This window comes from Felis catus, chromosome D1 (assembly GCF_018350175.1).
Source record: "Felis catus isolate Fca126 chromosome D1, F.catus_Fca126_mat1.0, whole genome shotgun sequence".
Lineage (NCBI taxonomy): Eukaryota > Metazoa > Chordata > Mammalia > Carnivora > Felidae > Felis > Felis catus.
In genome coordinates, this window is record NC_058377.1 from 11412562 (window position 1) to 11435225 (window position 22664).

Here is a 22664-nt window from a genome sequence, read left to right on the forward strand (position 1 = left end):
GTCTGTTCACTGGTCCATCTTTCCAGTTTTCTTTTTTTTTCTCTTTTTCATTTTGTTTCTAATTTTTTAATACAGAAAGAGAAAAAATTTATTTTTATTTTCAATTTTTATTAAAAATACTTCTCTTTACTTTTTTATACTATATATTTTACTTTTGTGTAATTTTTTAAAATTCTATTTTACTTCCATCATTTCATTTTATTCTATTTCAGTGTATTGTGTATTCATTTTTTCAAAATTTCAAACGATTTCCTTTTTTTTCTTCCCCCTTTTTTCTCTAATCTATCAAGCCCCTTTCAACACCCAGACCAAAACACACCTAGGATCTAGCATCATTTATTTGACTTTTGTGTGTGTGTTGTTTTTAATTTTTTAATTTTAATTTTTTAATTTAACTTTTTATTTTGATTTCTTTTTTACCTCATTAATTCCTTTTCTCCCTTGAAAATGATGAAATGAAGGAATTCACCCCAAAAGAAAGAGCAAAAAGAAATGACAGCCAGGGACTTAACCACCACAGATACAAGCAAGATCTCTGAACCAGAATTTAGAATCCCGATAATCAGAATACTAGCTGGAGTCAAAAATAGATTAGAATCTCTTTCTGTAGAGATAAAAGAAGTAAAAGCTAGTCAGGATGAAATAAAAAATACTGTAACTGAGCTGCAATCTAGAATGGATGCCATGGAGGCAAAGATGGATGAGGCAGAACAGAGAATCAGCAATATAGAGGACAAACTTAAGGAGAAAAATGAAGCAGGAAAGAAGAGAGAGACTAAGGCAAAAGAGCACAATTTAAGAATTAGAGAAATCAGTGACTCACTAAAAAGGAACAACATCAGAATCATAGGGGTCCCAGAAGATCTTGGTTGCAGCAACTTCTTACTCAACACATCTTCAGAGGCAAGGGAAACAAAAGCAAAAATGAACTATTGAGAACTCATCAAAATAAAAAGCTTCTGCACAGCAAAGGAAACAATCAGCAAAACTAAAAGGCAACCGACAGAATGGGAGAAGATATTTGCAAACAACATATCAGATAAAGGGTTAGTATCCAAAATCTATAAGGAACTTATAAAACTCAACACCCAAAAACCAAATAATCCAGTGAAGAAATAGGCAAAAGACATGAATAGACGCTTCTCCAAAGAAGACATCCAGATGGCCAAGTGACACATGAAAATATGCTCAACATCACTCATCGTCAGGGAAATACAAATCAAAACCACAATGAGATACCACCTCACACCTGTCAGAATGACTAACATCAACAACTCATGCAACAACACATGTTGGCAAGGATGTGGAGAAAGAGGATCTCTCTGGCACTGCTGGTGGGAATGCAAACTGGTGCAGCCACTCTGGAAAACAGTATGGAGGTTCCTCAAAAAATTAAAAATAGATCTACCCTATGACCCAGCAATTGCACTACTAGGTATTTATCCAAGGGATACAGGTGTGCTGTTTCGAAGGGACACATGGACCCCAATGTTTATAGCAGCACTATTGACAATAGCAAAGTATGGAAAGAGCTCAAATGTCCATTGACAGATGAATGGATAAAGAAGATGCTGTGTGTGTGTGTGTGTGTGTGTATACATATATATATGTATATGTATATATGTACATATATATGTACGTATGTGTATATGTATATATGTATACACACACACACACACACAATGGCGTACTATTTGGCAATCAAAAAGAATGAAATCTTGCCATTTGCAAGTATGTGGATGGAACTAGTGGGTATTATGCTAAACGAAATTAGTCAGTCATAGAAAGACAAATATTATATGACTTCACTCGTATGAGGATTTTAAGACACAGAACAGATGAACACAAGGGAAGGGAAGCAAAAATAATATAAAAACAGGGAGGGGGCCAAAACATAAGAGACTCTTAACTATGGAGAACAAGCAGAGGGTTACTGGAGGGGCTGTGGGCGGGGGTTGGGCTAAATGGGTAAGGGCCATTAAGGAATCTACTCCTGAAATCATTGTTACACTATATGCTAACTATCTTGGATGTAAATGAAAATATAAATAAGTAAAGGAAAACCAAAAAAAAGAAAAGAAAAATAAAAAATAAAAATAAATTGGGGCTCTTGGGTAGTCCAGTTGGTTGAATGCCCAACTCTTGACTCAGCTCAGGTCATGATCCCAGGGTCTCTCTCTCTCTCTCTCTCTCTCTCTCTCTCTCTCTCTCTCTCTCTCTCTCCTATCTCTAATAAAAAGAAATTAGCCAATCTCATGGGTGTGCAGTGATATCTCATTGTGGTTTCAGTCGGCATTTCCTTAAGGCTAACATCTTTCCATGCACGTATTTGCCACCTGTTTATCCTCTTCGGTGAAGTGTCTGTTCATGTCTTTCCTTCATTTTTAATTCTATAGCTTGTCATTTTATTTCTGTTGAGTTTGGGAGGGGGGTCATTCTTTACGCATTCTAGAAAGCTACCACTTTGTCAAATGTCTGGTTTGTAAATGTTTTCTCTCCCATACCTTGACTTTTCACCCTCTTCACAGGATCTTTCACAGAGTGAAAGTGTTTAATTTTGTGTAAATCCAATTTATCAACATTTCCTTCATGGATTGTGCTTTTGGTGTTCAGGCTAATAACTCTCTGCCTAGCCCTAGGTCCAGAAGATTTTCATCTATTTTTTTTTTCTGAAAATGTTATAGTTATACATTTTAGAGTTAAGTCCACGATTCACTCTAAGTTAATTTTTGGATAACGTGTGAGGTTTGGGATTTGGCGTTGGGTTTGATTTTTTTTGTTCTGTTGTTTTGTTGTTTTGTTATTATTGTTTTTTGCCTACAGGTGTTCACTTAGGTATGTTTTTAAAGGTTAATCCTTACTGTGACCTTTTGAAGTAGGTATTATCATCCTATTTCACAGACGGAGAAACCCACAGAGAGTTGGTAATGTTGACCAATGGCCAGTGGCCGGTAAGCGATGGGGAAAAAGCCAGTTTTGAACGCAGGTCTAAGTGACTCACGAGTTCTTGCATTTAACCCCTGCCCCCACTGCTGGATTCTATCCCTTCCTTTTTGGGACAGCCTAGCTTCCTGGGCTGGGTGTCCCAGCTTCCGACATACATTCCTTCATCTTGACCAGCCTGGCCCTCACCTCAGTACATAGGCTCACAGAGTTCGGAGCCTGCCAGAACCTGTCCAGGTGTCCTGTGACATGTGTGCAGGGTGGAGAATGGGGACAGACTGGGGAACTTCCCTGTATGCAAAGAGCTTGTCATTCTGGTTTGGGGAAAGGCTCACGTTGGATTTCAGCATCTTCCAGAGGATTGCAGAACTGCTCGATCAGCTTGCTGGTGTGGGGGTGGTAGGCTGAAAATTTTTAGTCCCCCTGACACACACACACACACACACACACACACACACACTCATACACACTTTTCATATAATAACTCCAAGTCCAGAGAATTTCTGTCCCCCATCTGCCAAAATAAAATACATTGATAGAAGGCAATAGAAAGGACTCTCAGCATCTGGGGGCAAAATTCTTGTGGCTAGAGCATACTTCCTGCTCCTTCTGGGGGGTTCGTGTCATGGTCGGACCATACCCATCTTGTTCATTCCCATTCACGGTAGGAGCAGGCAGTTGAAGGCGGCGCTCTCCCTCCAGCTCTCTCCTCTCTACCTGCTGGTTGCAGACTTCCCAGCCAGCCTGGCCCCAGGGATTTCTGCACTCAGACCTCTAGAAAGAAATAAGCAGCTTCCAGATCTCCTTTGCCCCTTTCCAACTCCCTAAGCATCAACCCACTTAATGAGGGATCTAGAAGTTCTTTGCTTCTATGACCTTAGTCTCAGGAAAGTCCTCTCCCCTTATGACTTTGTGTTGGGCTTTCGTCCCGGCCCTTGTGAGCAAGCTAAAGGGAGAGGCACAAGCCAGTCTAATGACTCCAGTTGCTATGAGTAGGTGCATATATTTATTTTGCCAGATTCTTCAGAAGTCTCAGGGTTGCTTGAACCCACAGCTTGGCAGCTTCTGGTTTCTTGCTCTCCCTGGGCCAGGGGGAATTTCCCCGACTGGTTCAGGCCATTTGACCCTGGTACTGCCTCCGGTGGCCTCAGCAGATGGTGTTGAAGGGCAGAAATGTGGGGACGAGTTGACCTTTCTCAAGGCCAGCGGGCTTTTCACCCTCCCAATCTCTATTCTCACCCACCCAGAAGATCTCCCGACCTCCCTGACAATAATGTCCTCCATCACCCTCCAAGCTTCCCCGTGGGACATTCCTTGTCATTCTTGTCAGGGGCAAGCAGAGCTGCCCAAGAGGCAGTAAGTTCAGTTGTGCCCTGCCCTGCTCCAGCCAAAGCAAGTCACAAGCCTTCCTGTGACATCTTTGGGGTCCATGTCCTAATCAGGATGCAGATTCCATCCCGTGTACACTCTTCCAGACAATTCTATTCCCCTATGTCCCCCTGTATTCTTAAAGGGCTACCCTCCTACTCCTCCTGTGCCCACGGCTTCTCCTAGCGGACCTGGCTCTGAATGTCAACTTCCACTTAGTAGCTACCTGGCCATTGACTACTTACTGTCTTCAAGCATAGTTTCTCCATCTGTAAGCAGGAAGACATTGCTCTCATAACCTTGTGGGTTATGTGGATTATCCTCTCCAAACGTTGTGGGCTCAAACAAGATCGTACCTATGAAGTATGGACAGTAGGCAAAATTGATGCTGATCCTGGAACAACGTTAATGCTCAATAGTGGCTATCATTGGTCTGTTTGACAGCTGTCCCTGGGCCCATCTCCTGTCCTTACCCTGCTTGCCAGAACTCAGTGTGGGGTTTGCGCAGAAACTGTTATGCAAAGAGCTTCCTCTAGTGTCTCTACTCACCCATCACATCCCCACTGTTCCCTGGGAGTCTCATAGTGGTCGTGGGTGAGAGGCTCTACAGGTTTGGGCCAGAAGGAAAGCGTTTCCTCCGTGGTAGGTGGGTTCCTTGAACTTGAGGTTGGTCACTCAGGGGGTTCCCTGTGGCCCAGCTGCAGGGGAGAAGTGACCTACCCTGCACTATCCCATGACAGTTCTCCCAGAAGCACCTGCCCTGGGATGCCCCTGGAATGCCCCTGCTTGTCTGTTCAAGCACTTATAATGTTCCCTGCTCTGTGGGTCTCTCAAGTGAGGGGACAACTCCATGGACAGAGGACCCAGAGGAACCGCCAGCCTCAGTCCCGGGAAGCTGTCCTGCCTCTTCGCTTGTATCCCCTAAACACGGACCAAGGTAACTCTGCCTACAGGGAACGCTCCCCATCTTCCCAGCCAGCCAGGTTTGCCTCTGCGGGTGCATTTTCTCCCCTCCTTCCTCTGGTCTCTGCACTGAGCCCTGGGGCCAGATTTCTCCACAGCCCTGACACCGCTCTGAGCTGGTCCCACCTCAGGGATGGGGCCGGGGTCATGCTCCAGCTGTTCCCTGAGCTTCACCCCTGGTCCCTGGCAACAAGCCACCCCAGTAGCTCGGCCAACGCGTCCACCTCCCTATGGTCGACCCTAAATCAAATGCCAATCCCTCTGAAGGCGGGTGCGGAATACAGTGCCAGGAAGGGGAGCTCCCTGCAGACAGACACCCGCCCTCTCACCCCACTGTTCCTGCTGACCCCTCTTTGGTGACGTTTAGCACACCGTGACTGGTTGACAGACAAAACAAAACAAAACAAAACCCAACAATAAAGGCTGCATGAAGCCAGTCAAGCCGAAAGACTCAGACCAGAAAAATCCCCACTACGACTTTTTTTCTCCATTCTTGCTGTGGAGGGGTGGGTTCCAGGCCCCCACACCCATCCGCAGAGACCCCTGGCACAGTTTTCAACCCTTCATAAATCCTTGGCACGGGTGAGCGAGAGTAAGTAAATCACCTCCCACTTAGGGCTGGGTAGAAATCAAGTGGGGCCCTCTTCCCTGGCTTCCCCGACACCTTCCTCCCCCGGCACCTCCCCCCAGCCCGATGCGGGAGCTGGGGTCCAAACGGAAGGCTGAGGCTGAGGAACGGTGCCGGGGTGGGGAGGGGCTGGCGGGGGGCGGGGTGTCCTCGGGGAGGGACCCTCTTCCCAGACCCAGGCCCGGCGCCGCCTGGGGCCTCAGGGCTCGGGTTCGGGTGTCCCCGCCCTCACAGGGCCGGACCGGCCCCTCCTGGCGCCGGCGCCTCCCCATCCGTTCCCACCCCCGGGCCGAGCGGCGGGAGGCCGGGCGCTGAGCCTCCTCGGTGCGGAGAGCGCGCGGCCTGGGGGCCCGGCGGCCGCAGACCCCATGGCCGCGGGCGTGGAGCAGCGTCTGGGCAGCCTCGCGGTCTTCACCCGCGACGACTTCGAGGGCGACTGGCGCCGGGTGGCCAGCGGCGGCTTCGGCCAGGTGTTCCGGGTGCGGCACCGGCGCTGGAGGACGGAGTTCGCCGTCAAGTGTGCCCCCTGCCTCCAGCCCGAGGCCTCCAGGTACCTGCCGGCCCCGCCCCTCTTCTTAAAGGGGGTCAACGGAGGCCCCGCGGGCTCCCCAGGGAGGGGTGGCGGGGCTTGGGGCTGAGGCTCGCCGCCCTCTGCGTTTCTAAACTCTGCCCAGTGGCCTGAGCCACCCAGACACAGCCACTTTGTTTCCATACCTGAACCGCGCCTGGACGGCCAAACCCATCTGTGGAATCCACAGAGGTCAAAAGTGAGCCACAGCTGCCCTCCAAAGACACCTTTGTCCCCTCAGACCTCCCAAACTGGTGGGCCTCCTTCCTCCTGGGTGTCAGGGTGGGGATGACGACTCTTGATGGCCCTCTGCCATGCGTGGATCCACCCCCGAATTCTCCCAGGAGGCAGGGCTGGGCCTGCTGACAGTCGGTCCGTGGCACTTGGCCCAGGGATCGATGCTCCGTGACCCGTGGAGATGCACGCTCTCCCTTCCCCTGGCCGTCAGTGTGGCCTCTGCCCAGCCAGTGCAGGCAAGGAGGCGTGGGGACTGGACACGGCCCAGCCTTCTGGCCTGAGAGCCTGTCCAGGCCACTTGTTGGCGAGTCAGGCAGGGAAGGCGGCCGTCTCTGACCTTGCTTTTGTTTCTGGCTTCTCCTTGACTCATTGTGTGCACTGTGGCCACACCTGCACATGCCTCCTTTTTCTCCTTCCTCCCTCTTCCTCTCTGCTTCCACCCCTCCCAGTCTCCTGCCCACCACATTTGCTTGGACTGGCTGTGTGCTGGTCCCCTGTGCAGCCATGAAGGAGACGCTTAGGACGTGAGGTCTGAGTGTGAGAATCCTGTTGTCCTCCCAAGGCTCCTGGGCCACCAGTTAGAAGGCCCGGGGAGGGGCGTCTCCTAATTCGGACGTTGTGTTCTCTGTGGTCACCAGGCAAGCCCCCCAAGACACATCCTCAGGTTGCACCCACTCAAGCCAGCCCCTTCTCTAATTCCTGGGCTTTCCACCTGTTTCGCGAATGTGGGCAAAGTGGGACAGCCCACAACTCGACCCTCTTCCTCCTTCAACACCCTCTTGCTGGCTTTGGAGCACAGTCAGATTTTTCTAGGGTGTGTCCACATCATCTACGGGCTTTGAAGTGAAGGGCAAAAGGAGAGAGATGGCATTCCTAAGACTGCGTTGTTAGGCATGGTCAATAACTTTCCCTTTCCACGTTCTGGGAACTCTCTGGGGGAAAGGGCTAAGGGATTTAATGACGGTTCATGCCTGCTGTGTGTGGAGTACTGTCCTAGGAGATTCATGCGGAGTCACTGGATACTTTTTACGCCACTTCATTCATTCCTTCCCTTGACAAATGCTTCTTGCTCTCCTACTATGTGTCAGGCACTGTGCCAGACCCTGAGATAAAATGATGGGTGCAACAGATAGGGCCTTGTTCTCCTGGAGCTTAGAGCCTGGGGAGACAGAGACATTAACCAAATAACTCTACAGGTAGATGTAAGTGTGCTGTTGTGAGAAAAGCAACAAAGATTTATTGTTCTGTGAGAGCTTATTAGAAGAGTTTGGGATCAGAAAAGGCTTCCCTGAGGAAATTACAGTTGAATTGGAAGAATGAGGGATGAGTGTGAGTTAAGTAGTTGAAGAGGAAAAACTTTCCAGGAAGAGGCAGCAGAATGTGCAAAGGGCCTGTGGCAGGAGGGGCATAGCGAGTGAAGGTGGGGGGAAGGGTTGTTGTGGCTGGAGTTGAGAGAGAGGGAGCAGTGGAAAGCCACTGAAGGGTTTGCCGCCAGGTCGGGGGTGTGTGACAGAAAGGAGCTAATAAAATTTGCAGTATGGAGAATGGATTGGAGGAGTAGAGTGGATGCTGGTCCAGTTAGTTGTCACCATTCAAGCAAGAGGCGACTGGAGACCAGCCCTGTGCATAGTGACAGAGGGAAAGACAGGCATGGATTACGCAGTATTTAGGTAGTAAACATCCACTTGACTTGGTGCTGGGTTGTGTATGGGAGGCAGGATGGGGAAGAGGAATGTCAAGGTTAATCTGATGTCTGGCTTGCCCAGAGGAACAAAGGGTCCAGTAGATGTCTGGTCCCTGAGAGCTGAGTCTGTGTCTGCTCACTGCTCTATCCCCAGAGCCTGGCACATGGTTGGTGTCTGTTGAATGAGGTTGACAATTAATAAAAGGAACATGAAAAGAGGCCCAGGTTTGCAGAAAAAATTCGTGAGTTCAGTTTTGTACAGGTTGAGTTTAAGGTGCCTTTAAACAGCCAACAAGAATTGTCAAGTGGACTTCAGAGGGAAGGGCTGACCTAACAATATGAAAATTTGTGCGTCATTCATTATGATAGGTTGTAACTGAAGCTGGGGCATGAATGCTACTCATTCGCTCTAGGCACTAAGTGAGCAAAACAAAGTCCCTGCCCTCATGGAGTTTATAAACTAAGGAAGAAAGGAAACTAGGGGAAGAGGGAAAATAAGTAAGTAAACAATACATAAACAAATAATTTTTTTCTATAGCACTTACAACCACCTGATATTTTCTTGATTAAAATGCCTAAAGAGGCTTGAATAATCTGATCTTCCAAGAAAACATTTGATCTAAAAATATTAATTTGTGGGTTGTGTATGGAGGTGGAGACACGAGGATTGCCGGAGTTGGAGTAGTATTGCTATTAGTTAATTACTTAATTCATTAATTTTTATTATTTATTTTGAGAGAGAGAGAGAGCAAGTGCAAGCAGGGGAGGGGCAGAGAGAGAGAATCCCAAACAGGCTCCATGCCAATGCAGAGCTGGTCGCGGGGCTTGAACTCACAGACTGTGAGACCATGCCCTGAGCTGAAACCAGGAGTCAGTTGCTTATCTGACTGGGCCCACTCAGGCGCCCGTGGATTGCTATTTAATATAGACTTGAAATCCTTATTCATTAGGTATCATTTGAGTAGAGATTTGAAGCAAAGAAGTAGCAAGCCATGTGGCTGTCTTAGAGCAGAGGGAATAGGAAGTGCAAAGGTCCTGAGGTGGGAACACGCTTACATGGTGGAGGAGGAGCAAGAGGCCCTGATGGCAGAAACAGAAGTGGGGAGAGTCAGCAAGCTATGCCCCGGGGGAGATCTTGCAAAGCTTCCTTAGACCTTTGTGAGAACTTTGGCTTTCCTGTGAATGAGAAGAAAGCCAACGGAGGGTCTTGAGCATAGAGGTGACATGCTCTGACTGACATTTTATGAGTATTGCTCTGGCTGCTGGGTTGAGAGTGGATGACAGAGGAAAAGAAAGAAGCAGGGAGGCCAATTAGGAGGCTTGGGCCAAGATGTCCCTGGGTAGAGGTGGTGAGAAGGAGTCAGAATGTTGCTCTGTTTTGAGGGTAGAGCTGACAGGATGTGCTGAGGGGCTGGTCGTGGGAAGGGATGAAGAGGGGTAGAGGAGGAGGTCGGATCTTTGAGGGTGGGAGGCTGGAGGCCCCGTTCACTGAGGGGAAGGCAGAGGGAGAGGTGGGTGGCCCGGGAGAACCAGGGTTCTGCTTCAGACACCCTGTGTCCTCTACCACAGGAGATCCCGAGGCTGGGAGACACAGTGTGGGGTGAGAAGTGAAGGTCGGAGACCGGATGGGGGAAGGGAGAGGGATCTGGGACAATGCTGGCACACGGCCAAGGAAGTGAATACTTCGAGAAAAAAAGAGGGAGAGACCTGCCTGGTAAACCGAGACCCGGAAACTCTGCACAGGCTGTAGCACTGGGCAGAGGTTGGGCTCAGACACCTTGGCATCAGCTGCTCAGAGAAGTATCAAGACCTGGGTCGCCTGGGTGACTCTGCTGGTTAAGCATCCGACTCTCGTTCTCAGCTCAGGTCTTGATCCCAGGGTTGTGAGTTCAAGCCCTGCTTCAAAAAAGAAGAATCGAGACCAGACGCCCAGCGACAGGGGCTGGTGGGGGATGAACCGCAGACACAGCACACGTGGACTGTGTGTCTGGGCTGTCGGGGCAATTGTGCGAGCTGTCGTTCCCATTCCATAGTTAAGAAACTGAGGCCCAGAGAGTTTACTTGCTCAGGGTCATGCAGAGAATAAGCAGTAAAGCTGGGAGTTGAAACCAGTGCAGTGAGATCCCCGGATCCCTTGCTTGCTCCTTTCCACGACCAGTATCTCAGTTTCTGGGAACTCAAAAGGACAAGAGGAGACAGATGATAAGTACAGCAGAGGTGGAGGGGAGGTCTCTGGAACAGAGCAGAGGTGGAGGCGAGAACAGAGGAAACCTGGACCAGCCACCCTGTCCAGATGTGAGGAGGAGCAGGTAGGTCTCCTGGAGGGCAGCAGTCTCTGGCTGGCTTCCCGGGGCCGCCCTGCACGCACATTCCCAGCAGCCTCCGCCTGCAGTGCCCACGCGGCTTTGCAAATACTGGGCTTTTAAAAATGTCATTTCTCCCTAAGCCTCATCCCTGCAATCCCCAGACAATCCCCAACAATTTGCATAGTTACCACTCTGTGGGCGAAAGGAGCGAGAGGGTCCGGCAAATGCTTATTTTGTGAGGCCTTTCCCTTAAGTCTTGACTACCGGTTCGACAAAGACGTATTGTGCGATGCGTGGCAATGTGCTGTGGGGGGGAAGCAAGATGAATAATTGCAGTTCACCCATTAGTCGGGGTCCAGAGCAGCCAGTGCAGACCCCGCTTCAGGAGAATGGCTATGGGAGGAGGCACTGTGCGTGCGTGCTAGCTGGAAACGCGGATCACAAAGCACCCCACATGGTGTGATGGAGAGGCGGACAGGGGAGGGGGGGAAGGAGCGAAAGTGAGGGAGAAAAGGAGAGAGACACCTTGAACATGTATATGTTAAAATATGAACAGAGGCCAACTCTGCAAGCCTGGATTACTGATGATTTAATTTTCTTCTTCCTAGTTCTCTGTATTCCCTTGATTTCCTGCGAGGATATATATTATTTTCATAATCAAAATGGCAGCAAATGATATTTTGAAACAGAAGCATGAGGCGTGATGTTGGTCCTCCAGGGGCTTGTGACCTACCGGGGGAGACAAACATCTAGACAAGTGGCAGAGTAACCGGCCGGCTTTTTGTGGCCGCCCCTGTAGAATGGACTTGCCCCTAAGCTTGCAGACTCTTTCGCTTTCCTGCCCCGTTGCGGCCGGCCATCTGGACCCCACTCTGTGCATCTCGCTAGGCATCCTTCTAGAACTCACCTTCCTCCTGCACTACCTTGCAAACTCCCGAGGCTTTTCCGGGTCTCCAGAGCCTGGCACTAAGCCTAGTTTGTTGCTCTACTCGTTGCTCTTGGAATTAACGGGTCATCTCCTTGCATCCCTCACGCCCCGCGTGTCCGCAGCCACGATGTGGACTGCCTCGTTGAAGAAGCAGCCAAAATGGAGAAGATCAAGTTTCAGCATATCGTGTCCATCTACGGGGTGTGCAGGCAGCCCCTGGGCATCGTGATGGAGTTCATGACCAACGGCTCCCTGGAGAAGATGGTGCCCACGCACAGCCTCTCCTGGCTGCTCAAGTTCCGCATCATCCATGAGACCAGTCTGGCCATGAACTTTCTCCACAGCCTTAAGCCACCTCTGCTCCACCTGGACCTCAAACCAGGCAACATCCTCCTGGACAGCAACATGCACGTCAAGGTAAGGGCCCCAGTCAACCTCCCTGCCCCCTTTTCACTCCAGAGTCTCCCGCAGGTGAGCAAGAGTATCTACCAGCTTGACCAGCCTGCCGAGAGTTTCAAGTGGCTCCATTCATGCACAAATACTGAAGGCAGGGATGACACCTAAAACGACGGATGAGCAGTAGAGTTTGGTGCATCGATCTGGGTATCAGGATGCCTACAATAACCCTCTTTGGACCTCAGTCTTCTGTTTCTACTGTGGTAGAATATTCCCTGTCCCTCCCATTCTTTGCTTTGGGTGGGGATGTATGTAAATGAGATGATTCCTAAGAAAGGTTATGATGGCCTTCACTTCCTAAAATGTACCACCCTCTTCTGCCCCAGGACCTTTGCACATTCTGTCCCTATTGCCAGGACCAGTGTTCCCCTCCTCCCTTCTTTATTTAGCAGGCCGTGCTCATCTTTCAGCCTTCTGCTTAAACATTACCTCCTCAAGCTTTCCCTGATGGATCCCAACAGGCCCCTGTTACTATATACCCTCATGGTACCTCTGTCTCTTCATAGTGCTAACCCCAATGGTACGTATATAGTCATTTGTGAAACTGTTTCATTAGTGACTATACCTCCTTATTTGAGTAAGGACTTAGAGGAGTCATAGGCGTGGGGGTCTCAGCTTTCTTATCTGCTGCCTGATCCTTAGTTCGCAGGCTGAGCGGTCAGTGAGCGGTCAGTTGGCATACGAATGGACCAGTGGATAGAATCCATGCTGGGGATAAATATACGTGGTGTATATACTTCCGGGCCCTTGGAACGGAAGCTTACCAAAGACGGCAGCTTTGTCCACAGTCCGTCTGGATCACAGCCACACCTACTAAGTACTTGCCGTGTGCCAGATACTGTTGTAAGTGCTCTTGGCACATTTCTCCATCTAATGCTCGTCAGAGCACTGTCACTTAAGTGTCCTTGCCATTTCCAGTTCATAGATGAGGAAACTGAGGCTCTGAGAAGGTAAGGAACTTGTCTGAGGCCATCCAGGTCATACGTGGGAGAGGAGCCCAGGCTCTTGACCACTGCCCCGTCCTGGAAAGGGCAGGCTGCAGGAGGGGGAGAGATCAAGGCAGTTTTCTGGAGGCGAGGCTGTGGCTCCGTTATCCCTGCCTGTGGTTCGCCCCCAGATTTCGGACTTCGGCCTATCCAAGTGGATGGAACAGTCGACCCGGATGCAGTACATCGAGAGGTCAGCTCTGCGGGGCACCCTCAGCTACATCCCCCCTGAGATGTTCTTGGAAAGTAACAAGGCCCCAGGGCCCAAGTACGATGTGTACAGGTGAGAGGGGGCTGGGCTCACTCTGGGGGTGGGGGGTGGGTAACTGCTTATCACCACCCTGCCTGACCCGTCCCCCCAGTCCCAAGGGCAGAATGACAGGGCAAGGGGGAGGAAGGATGGAGGGGCGCTCTGGATGGGAGCGTGTGGGGCCCGCCATGTAGGGCGACCACGGGTGTCTGAGAAAGTCACTGAGGGCACGCTTTGCCCTGTCTGCAGCTTCGGGATTGTTGTCTGGGAGCTCCTCACTCAGAAGAAGCCGTATTCAGGTAGCAGGCGGTGCCGGCACCCTCGGGTGGGGTCCTGGAAGGGGCTGGGAGAGGCCGAGGGCTCACAGGGGAGGGCAGGTGGCAGCTTGGTGTTGGGGAACCACGTGCTCTTTACGGATTCTCACTCTTACCCTCCTACCTTCCTGCCCTACTTTCCAGAGCTCACGTAACAGCACAAAGAGGGCATACGTCAGCCCAGACCACGCTTCTGCCTCTAATTCCTTTGCTTCCAAAGTATTCTTTCCTGTCTCTCCTGCCCCCACCGCTGCCACCTAATGCCAGGTACATAGACTGTCAGGAAACCCAAGCAAACTCACAGAATGAAAAGTCAAAGCCTGTAACCAGGCCTCTGGACACCAGAGGCCTCTGGACATCAGAGGCCTGTCCCGTCTTGGCCTGGGAGGGGGCCACAGCTGGACCGGAGACCCACCCAATAGCTCAAACGGGAAACTCAAGTTGGCCTGCAACCTAGCTGTTGACTCACAGTGCATTTATGTTGCCCTTGCTGTGTGCACTACTCTGTGGGGATCCTGGGATCCCCCCTGCCCAGCCACTCCAGCCCCACCTCCCGGCCTGCACACAGCCTGGGCTTCCTCTCACAGGCTTCCACCTGGTGACCATTGTTGTCCAAGTGGCCGCAGGCATGCGGCCCTCCCTGCAGTCTATCTCTGATACATGGCCGAGCGAGGCCCAGCAGATGGTGAACCTGATGAGGCGCTGTTGGGATCAGGACCCCAAGAAGAGGCCCTCCTTTTCAGGTTCTCGTCCAGCCCAAACTGCTCAAGGGACTAGGGAGCCGGGCAGGGCTGGAGCTTGAGGGGGCCGGGGCTGAGGCTGGAGGGGGCAGGAGAGGAGATGGCTGGAGCCTGGGCCACTCCCGAGGGTTGTGCTTGGCCCTAGGGCACAGTCTCTCTCACGGAGCTGGAAGGGAGGATGGCAGCTGAGGATGGCCACCCCAAGTCTCAGGGTGACCGTGCACCCCCGTGGGAGGTAGACTAGAAAACCCATGCTGGAGGGTCTGGGCCTCACTGTGCTGCTTCTGAGTTTCCCGGTTAGCCTGGTCCTTCCAGAGTACAGCATCCCCATTTGTAAAATGTTCCAGACCGTGAGATCACGGGCCCGGATGACCTGTGAGGATACCCAGCCCTTTAGCGACTGTGCAAACACACGCGTGTGTAACTGTGAGCACCTTAGACATCACCGAGTCCTGCCCGCTTGTTTTATGGAAAAGGACCGACCCTCAGAGGGTCAGTGACGTGACGTGCTAAATGTGGCCCCACGGAGCCTCCACCGGGACCCAGCTTTCCTGCCTCCCGGTGCGCATATGTGAATTTGCATGAGTCCAGGAATGGATGGCGGGGTGGGCACCGGGAATGTTAGGGTGTCTAAAATGGAGAAGGGACGGCTGGCCAGCCCGTTGCTTTTTTTGTCTCTCTCCTTCATGGAGCAGAAATCACAGTTGAGACAGACATGCTGCTGTTCCTGCTGCAGAGTCCCGTGGCAGACCCGGAGAGTGAGGCCCTGGCCAGGAAGGTGTCGGGCAAGCTGTCTCTGCACCGGCCTGGGGACGTGAGTGCTGGGCGTGTCTCTGGCAGGTCCTGGGATGCGTGCGTGGGAGCAAATGGGGACTGAGATGCAGCCCACACTGCTGGCCACACCAGGCAGCCCACTTGGGGATTTTCCTACTTTGCACGGTGGTGGCTGTAGCTCCGAGCCCGAGAAGGACATACGGTCTCTCGTGTGTGTGGGTTCATCCGAGCCCTGCCCGGACAGCCTCAGTGTCCTCACTCTGTTCTCCTGTGCCTTTCCTACCATGGGGACCAGCCAGGAGCTAGCAGGGGGCTCCTGGCTGAACCACAGGGCCAGCCACCCTGCACTCCATGTGGCCCAAGAGGAAGTCAAGACCCTGGACCAGGGTCTTTCTGGCAGGGTCTCCCCTGCTCAGGACGTTCGTCAGGCTGTTGGTAGGAATGGCATAGGGGGGATTCCTAGGACAGAGTGGGATGGGAGTCCCCACGGGTGCTGGAGAGGGTCAGAGAGAGGGGAGGGGTGGAGGAGGGTACAGACCAGCACCACCCCACTCATCTCGTCTGCCCCCCTGTCTTCTGATTCCCTGTCTCCAGGTCAGCAAAGAGGTCAGCCAGGAGCTAACGGACAACGGTGAGTCCAGAGTACCACACTGGACCCAGAGAATTCACAGCCGAGAGGAAAGTGGAATCTCACTACAACCTATCCCCATCCCGCCTGCTCCTGCCCCTCCACCCCGATTGTCACAAATCAGGACTTGGTGTGTCCCTTTCTTGGCACCCGGCTCCGTGTTCCAGAAATGCACTTGCCCCCAGGGCTTAGGCTATGCTTCCCTTCAGGTCTGTGTTCTTACAAAGCCAGACTCCTCCCTTCCTGGCTTGGAGGTAGAACATCGGTTTTCACTCCTGACTGCGTGTTAGAATTAGCTGGGGCATGAAACCCTGATGCCTGGGCCACCTAGACTGATTAAATCAGAACTTCGGGTGTGGGGGCCGTGGGAAGGGATTTTTGTTACTGTTATTGTTGTTTGCTTGTTTGGGAAATTGTTGCTTTTCTAAAAGTTTTTTCTTTCTTTATTTTGAGAGAGAGAGAGAGAGACAGGGGCAGAGAGAGGGAGAGAGAGAGAATAAGAGGGGAGGGGTAGGGAGAGAGGGAGAGAGGGGTAAGGTTCTTACCCACCCATGTTGTCCCCACAATGGTAGTTTGTGTCCCCTTTACGGATCCGGATCTGGAGGCCCGAGGTGGCAGGGAATTGGCAAAAGTCAGGCGGTGCTAAGGGTGGTTTGCCCCCAGGCCTCCATGCCCTTCATGGAGAGGTTTGCCCCCAGGCCTCCCTCTGCCCCGTCCTCACAGGAAGGCCAGCCAGGGTCTGTTCGCTGGGATGAGGACGTTGCGTAGAGATCTGTGATAGCAGGAAAGACTGCCCTCCCTCCCGGAGTCTCTGTGCCTGGATGGCACTTCCAGGAGGCAGAGGGCTGCATGAGATGACCTCTGGACAGGTCAGAGGCCCATTTTTCAACCCTATCTTCCTCCCGGCAGACTGGGGAGACTACCTGAAGCGGGTCCTGCGGCTCTCGGACGGCGAGAACCCCGTCCCAAGCGGTGAGGAGCTGTGCACAAACGAGAACAAAGTCTCCCCCCTCCACTTCCTGGTGGTGCAGGGCAGCGTGGAGCAGGTGAGGCTGCTGCTGGCCCACGAGGTCGACGTGGACTGCCAGACGGCCTGCGGCTACACGCCCCTCCTCATCGCCACCCAGGACCAGCAGCCCGAACTCTGCACCCTGCTCCTGGAGCACGGGGCCGATGCCAACCTGGCGGATGAAGACGGCTGGGCCCCCCTGCACTTCGCAGCCCAGAATGGAGACGACCGCACCGCCCGCCTGCTCCTGGACCACGGGGCCCACGTGGACGCCCAGGAGCACGAGGGCTGGACCCCGCTCCACCTGGCCGCACAGAACAACTTTGAAAATGTGGCACGGCTTCTGGTCTCCCGTCAGGCCGACCCCAACCTGCATGAGGCCGAGGGCAAGACCCCTCTCCACGTGGCCGCCTACTTTGGCCACGTCAGCCTGGTCAAGCTGCTGGCAGGCCAGGGAGCTGAGCTGGATGCTCAGCAGAGAAACCTGAGGACGCCGCTGCACCTGGCGGTGGAGCGAGGCAAAGTGAGGGCCATCCAGCACCTGCTGAAGAGCGGGGCGGCTCCCGATGCCCTTGACCGGAGTGGCTACAGCCCACTGCACATGGCGGCCGCCAGGGGGAAGTACCTTATCTGCAAGATGCTGCTCAGGTACGGGGCCAGCCTCCAGCTGCCCACCCAGCAGGGCTGGACGCCCCTCCATCTAGCAGCCTACAAGGGCCACTTGGAGGTCATCCACCTGCTGGCTGAGAGCCATGCAGATCTGGGGGCTCCTGGGGGCATGAAGTGGACGCCCCTGCACCTGGCCGCCCGCCACGGGGAGGAGGGGGTGGTGTTAGCACTGCTGCGGTGCGGGGCTGACCCCAATGCCCCCGAGCAGTCGGGCTGGACACCCCTCCACCTGGCTGTCCAGCGGGGCTCCTTCCTGAGCGTCGTCAACCTCCTGGAGCACAACGCCAATGTCCATGCCCGCAACGAGGTGGGCTGGACTCCCGCCCACCTGGCCGCCCTCAAGGGCAACGTGGCCATCCTCAAAGTACTGGTCAAAGCCGGCGCCCAGCTGGACATCCAGGACGGGGTGGGCTGCACACCCCTGCAGCTGGCCCTCCGGAACCAAAAGAAGAACATCGTTGCCTTCCTGGAGGGCAAGGAGCCCTCACCGGCCGTCCTGGGCGGTGCTGAGCCTGGAGCCCAGTCAGAAATGTAGACAACGCGGGGCCTCCTTACCCGTGAGGAAGAAGGGTTGGTGGAGGTGAAGCTGGGCTTCTGGCACGGCCCCTTCCCTGTCCTTGCCACCTGCCCCTGGGGCCTTGAGAGGAAACAGGAGGCTGGTCTCCCCCCGGAGGGAAGGGAAGTACACTGGGGTCGTAGCTGGGAGTTGGCCCTGGCCACCTCTTCCTCCTCCCAAACCTGGACTCAAGCCCCCAAAGTGAATTCCCTCTTCCTTCCCCAGACTCCTGCCATCTTTTGCCACTTGCCCCTGAACTCCCAGGGGCCCCTGCATCCTGGGAACCCTCTCTGACGGTGAAGGGACGCAAGAGAAGAGGGGCGTGCTCCCTCCTCGATAGTATCTGTGTACTTGGCCCCTGTCTCTGGCAAGACCAGGAGAGCCAGGCACGTGCTTTTCAAAAGGGGCTGTAGCTAAAAGCCAGGAGGAAATCTCTGCCTGCCCTTTACAGCCCCAGCCAGCCCCCTGTTGCCACACAGACCACACCTTCCTGGTGGCTCTGCTTCTGGCTCCTGGGTCTCCCATATGGTCTCGGGGATGAAGAAGGGCAGCTCCAGCTGCCCATGAGTGTGATACTCTGTGGGTCCCTGGCCTCCCCTACCTCCCCTTTGCCCTGTCTAGTTATATGGCCAGATTGCAAACCGTGAAGTCGATAGAGCTGGGGATCTGAGTCTCCCCTTTGGAGACGGGCTGACCCGTGGGGCCAGTAGAGTGCGTGTGGGGCGTGGTGTGTGTATAAGCTCACCCAGTGGGAGGAGGGAGGGGCCAGAAGTGTAGAGTTGGAGGAGGTAGTGATGGTGAGGGGTGGGTTATTGGGGCAGGGACTTCCCTCCCAGCCACAGCAGCTCAGATAACTGTCCCCTGTGACCATACCCTGGCTGCCCATGTGCTGGCCTGGCCTGCCCTACACATTGTGGGGCAGGTTTCGGGGCAGAGCGGGGGCTGCTCACACTACCCTTGTGTTGACTGGGCCCAGCCTCTGCTTCCTCTCTGGCTCTGCCGGGAATGGCCGGCCTCAGAAAGGTGGGGGGACTTGAGTGGGTAAGAATGGGTGCCCTAAAGTCCTATCCCACTCCTCTCCACCTCTCCGCACTGCTGGAGCAGTCCCTCCAATTTTGATTTAAGGATGTTTTGTAATTGTCAGAGAAAAGGAATCTTCTGCCCCAACCACTGGCCAGCTCCAACCCCCAGCCCCTGGGCAGGCTCACCTCTGTGCGGGGTCGGGTGCATGCGGGGCCATCAGTCAGCAGCCTGCTGTCAGCATAGGGTGGGAGGCAGAGCAGAGGAGACCTCTTACCCCACATACCTGCTGGCAGTGTTGTGTCTCTGGGCTGTGGCGCCCACCTCCTGGGCCCTAGATGCTTCACCCCATCACGTCACAGCCCGTGGCCGCCACGGAGAGCCCTGAGAGTAGCACCGAGCTGGGATGTGCCCCAGAACAGTAGCTATAAATCAAACCTACGCATTAGAACCTCCTGGGTGAGGTGTGTGGGGGTAGAAGAGCTATTTAAACACTGGCCCTACCCGGTTAAACAAGAATCTCCTGGGTTAAGCTGGAGAGCAGCCAGGGCTGAGAACAAACACCAGGGGGTGTCTCATTTCTCCCTGTGCCCTCTCCTTAGCACCACCATGATGACAGTAATCCGCCGGCAGCCCCCTGGTGGTGGGCTTTTCTGGGCTAGTTGAAGGAGTGGGGACTCCTGAGGACTACCGTAGGCATCACTCGAACGTTCATCTTTCTCCTCCCTGCTCAGCCACCTGGTCCATTCTCCTTGTTCTTCCTGAGGTTGAGCCTTAGGCAAGACTTGTAGCTGAAAATGCCCCCTGGGAGTTCTGTCTTTCCAGAACATGCTAGAGCAGGAAGGGGGAAGGGGAGAGGACTCTATGGTGTTTGCCTTCCCTGTGTACTGAGGTCTGTCTGGCTCCCATGCTAGGATTCTGCATGAGCCAGAGAAGGGGGGGGGGGGGGGCTACCAGTTCAAAGCCAGGTGAGCTCAGATCAATCCCTGGGAATGTCCAGGAGTGAGGCACAGGGGGACAGCAGTGTTGGGGCTCTCCTGTTGGAAAGAACTTGAAAGATCCTGAAGAAAGAGAACAGATAATTGATGCCTTTGCATCTGCTGTCCTATAATGGCAGGGATTCCGTGGACATGAGGTCAGGACTACCCCTGGGAGTCATTGCATCTTACCAACCTGATGGTCCCGGGGTCCAGGCTGAGATTCTCAGACCCCTGCTTGGTCTACAGCCTGCCTCCAGGAGGTAACAGACGTAGCAGGTTCAGGCCAGCTCCGGCCCACAGCCCTCACGTTGCCTACCGGCACCTGCTTGCTTTTCAAGTCAACCCAAGCCAGACACATCGCACAGTGTCTATGGTGAGCCCCACTGCCACACAGCTGCCTTCTAGAGGTTTTCGTGGGATGTTTAGAATTGGATTTTAGTGAGGCCCTTGACATTTCCGAGGAGAGAGTCTCCAGCTGGATTTCAAATCCTGTTTGGGGGAGTTTGGGGGGTGGCCAAGGATAGGAACTCCCTAGTTTCCTACTGGGCATCTCTACTTGGAGGTCCTACAGACCCCTTAAAGTCCCAAACTGGGACGTTCCCTCCCCTCGAGTGCATTCTTCACTCTCTTCCCCTGTCAGTTTTTGCCTGAACTTTTAACCTGGGAGTCCTTCTAGACTGGTGCTGTCCAACAGCACGCCCTGGGAGGTGGGAAACCCGCATCTGCAACCGGTTGTTAGGATAGGTCCTTCCCCTCTGTGCTACTGAGCTCTTGAAATGTGGCCAGTGCAGCCGAGGGACCAAACGTTTGAGTTCAATAAACTTAAGTAGCTCCACATGTGCCTAATAGACAACACAGTCTATAATCTGGCCCCGTCCCTCATCCAGTCAGTTACCAAGCCAGGTGGGTCAATCAGGGAGGACTTTCCAGAAGACACATATGTGGGAGGACACAGCAGAGACGGGGCAGTGCCTAGATGAGGTGGAAGGAGCCGGGGTGCCAGAGGCTGGGGAATGTGAACGAGCAAACAAGCTAGGGGTGCAGACAGCCCAAGAGCAGATGGGGTGGTGAGACCCTGACGCCCACCCTGATTCCGGAGCTTGGACCTTGGGGCAGCTGGGAGAGGCTCTCCCTTTCTGAGCAGAAGAATAAAAACACAATGAACTGTGCATTCCAAAGACCCTTTGGCCGTGCATAGGGTTGGGGAAGGGACACTCTGGTGGGGGAAAACTGCTCTCAAGGGACCAAGAGGACAGTGTTTTTTGTCAGGCCTGCTCAGGAAAATCTGGGAGGTGTGCATGCGCTTTGCTCCTGCAAAGTCCCCCACCCCTCCCCATGCCCAGAGCGGTCTACCTCCCTCCCTGCCTGACCTCTATCCTTCATTCACCTGCAGCATCTGACTTCCACTGCACATCCAAGGCAGCAGGGAGGCTCTGGGTCTCAGGACAGAAGTCAGGGGTGGAGGCAAGAAAGCCACGAGCAAGTGCAGTGGCCGTGTGGCACTTCCTGTGGATCTGGAGCTGCCATAGCTCCAACCAGGAGTGAAAGGCCTCTCCAGATGCCTCCACATGGGGATTCCCCCCAGCAGCCCTGCTTTATTTGGCGAGTAGCAAAATAAAGGGGGTGGGAAGCTGTCCTTACCAGGTACCTCTTCTCCCTGCACTGCATAACCCCACAAAGCCAGGGTGGAAGCCACCTCTTCCGGAGATGGTCTGCTCTGTCCCCGCCAGCTTCCCGCTCCCCTGGACTCTCTAGACCCAGGGCCAGGGGCACTGGGTTGGCAGGAGAGGACCCTCAGGGACATGCATGACAAGACTCTGACCTGCAGCCCCCCTAAAAACTACTTCCCTGGGGTGCCTGGGTGGTTTAGTCCGTTACGTGGTTAAGCATCTGACTCTTGATTTCACCTCAGGTCATTATCTCACTGTCATGAGATTGAGCCCCACATTGGGTTCTGGGTTAAGTGTGGAGCTCGTATGGGATTCTCTTCCTCCCTCAAAATAAGTAAATAAACATTAAAAAAATAAAGATTTTAAGAAATAAATAAAATAAATAGAAACTACTCCCCTGCCCTGCACACACACACACCTCCCACCCCCGCCCCACTTATTAGCTCTGCAGCCCAAAAGGCTACCAGGCTGTTCACAGGCACCGGAGGGCAACCTCCTAAAAGACAGGGGCCCAGATGCTTTTTCTTTCCCTCTCTCCTACCTTTTTAAAAATCATCTCGGGGCACCTGGGTGGCTTAGTAGGTTGAGCGTCCGACTTCGGCTCAGGTCATGATCTTGCAGTTCGTGGGTTCGAGCCCCGCATCGGGCTCTGTGCTAACAGCTCAGAGCCTGGAGCCTGCTTCCGATTCTGTGTCTCCCTCTCTCTCTGCCCACCCCCCCCCCCCAACTCACACTCTGTCTCTCTCTCCTTCAGAAATAAATAAACATTAAAAAAAAATTTTTTTAATCGTCCCACCACACTAGCTTCCTCCAGGTTTGCTCAGGGCTGGTCAGGAAACAGGCAGAATGGGCAGTGTCAGACATAAATTTGGAACCCTGAATTCAAAGGTCAGCCTGTCATCAAGGCAACGAGTCTCCTTAAGAGAGGCGGCCTAACAGGGGATCCCATGGATGGGGGCCCAGGGTTAGGAAGACAGGAGCACGTGG

General features: G+C 53.3%; 1 protein-coding gene and 1 long non-coding RNA gene across 2 annotated transcripts; one reads left to right on the forward strand and one right to left on the reverse strand.

Annotated features, from left to right (window-relative positions):
• Positions 1-2746: 2746 nt before the first annotated feature.
• On the reverse strand, positions 2747-6020 carry LOC123380257. The gene is made up of 3 exons (XR_006585787.1): positions 4861-6020; positions 4557-4667; positions 2747-3717 (listed from the first exon to the last, which is right to left on the reverse strand). It is a non-coding gene; the product is annotated as an uncharacterized LOC123380257 (long non-coding RNA).
• Positions 6021-6076: 56 nt separating this feature from the next.
• On the forward strand, positions 6077-21176 carry ANKK1 (ankyrin repeat and kinase domain containing 1). Its single transcript, XM_006936637.4, has 8 exons — positions 6077-6452; positions 11748-12042; positions 13199-13350; positions 13567-13616; positions 14219-14374; positions 15067-15185; positions 15740-15776; positions 16683-21176. The coding sequence occupies exons 1-8, from the start codon at positions 6271-6273 to the stop codon at positions 17984-17986; spliced, it is 2295 nt and encodes a 764-aa protein (XP_006936699.3). The 5' UTR covers positions 6077-6270; the 3' UTR covers positions 17987-21176.
• Positions 21177-22664: the final 1488 nt, after the last annotated feature.

Bases quoted from the DNA above. Each gene is read 5' to 3' on its own strand.
- ANKK1 (XM_006936637.4), top strand. From the start codon at position 6,271: ATGGCCGCGGGCGTGGAGCAGCGTCTGGGCAGCCTCGCGGTCTTCACC. The intron at 12,043-13,198 runs GTAAGGGCCCCA...GTTCGCCCCCAG, and splicing joins ACAGCAACATGCACGTCAAG to ATTTCGGACTTCGGCCTATC. The intron at 13,617-14,218 runs GTAGCAGGCGGT...TTCCTCTCACAG, and splicing joins TCAGAAGAAGCCGTATTCAG to GCTTCCACCTGGTGACCATT.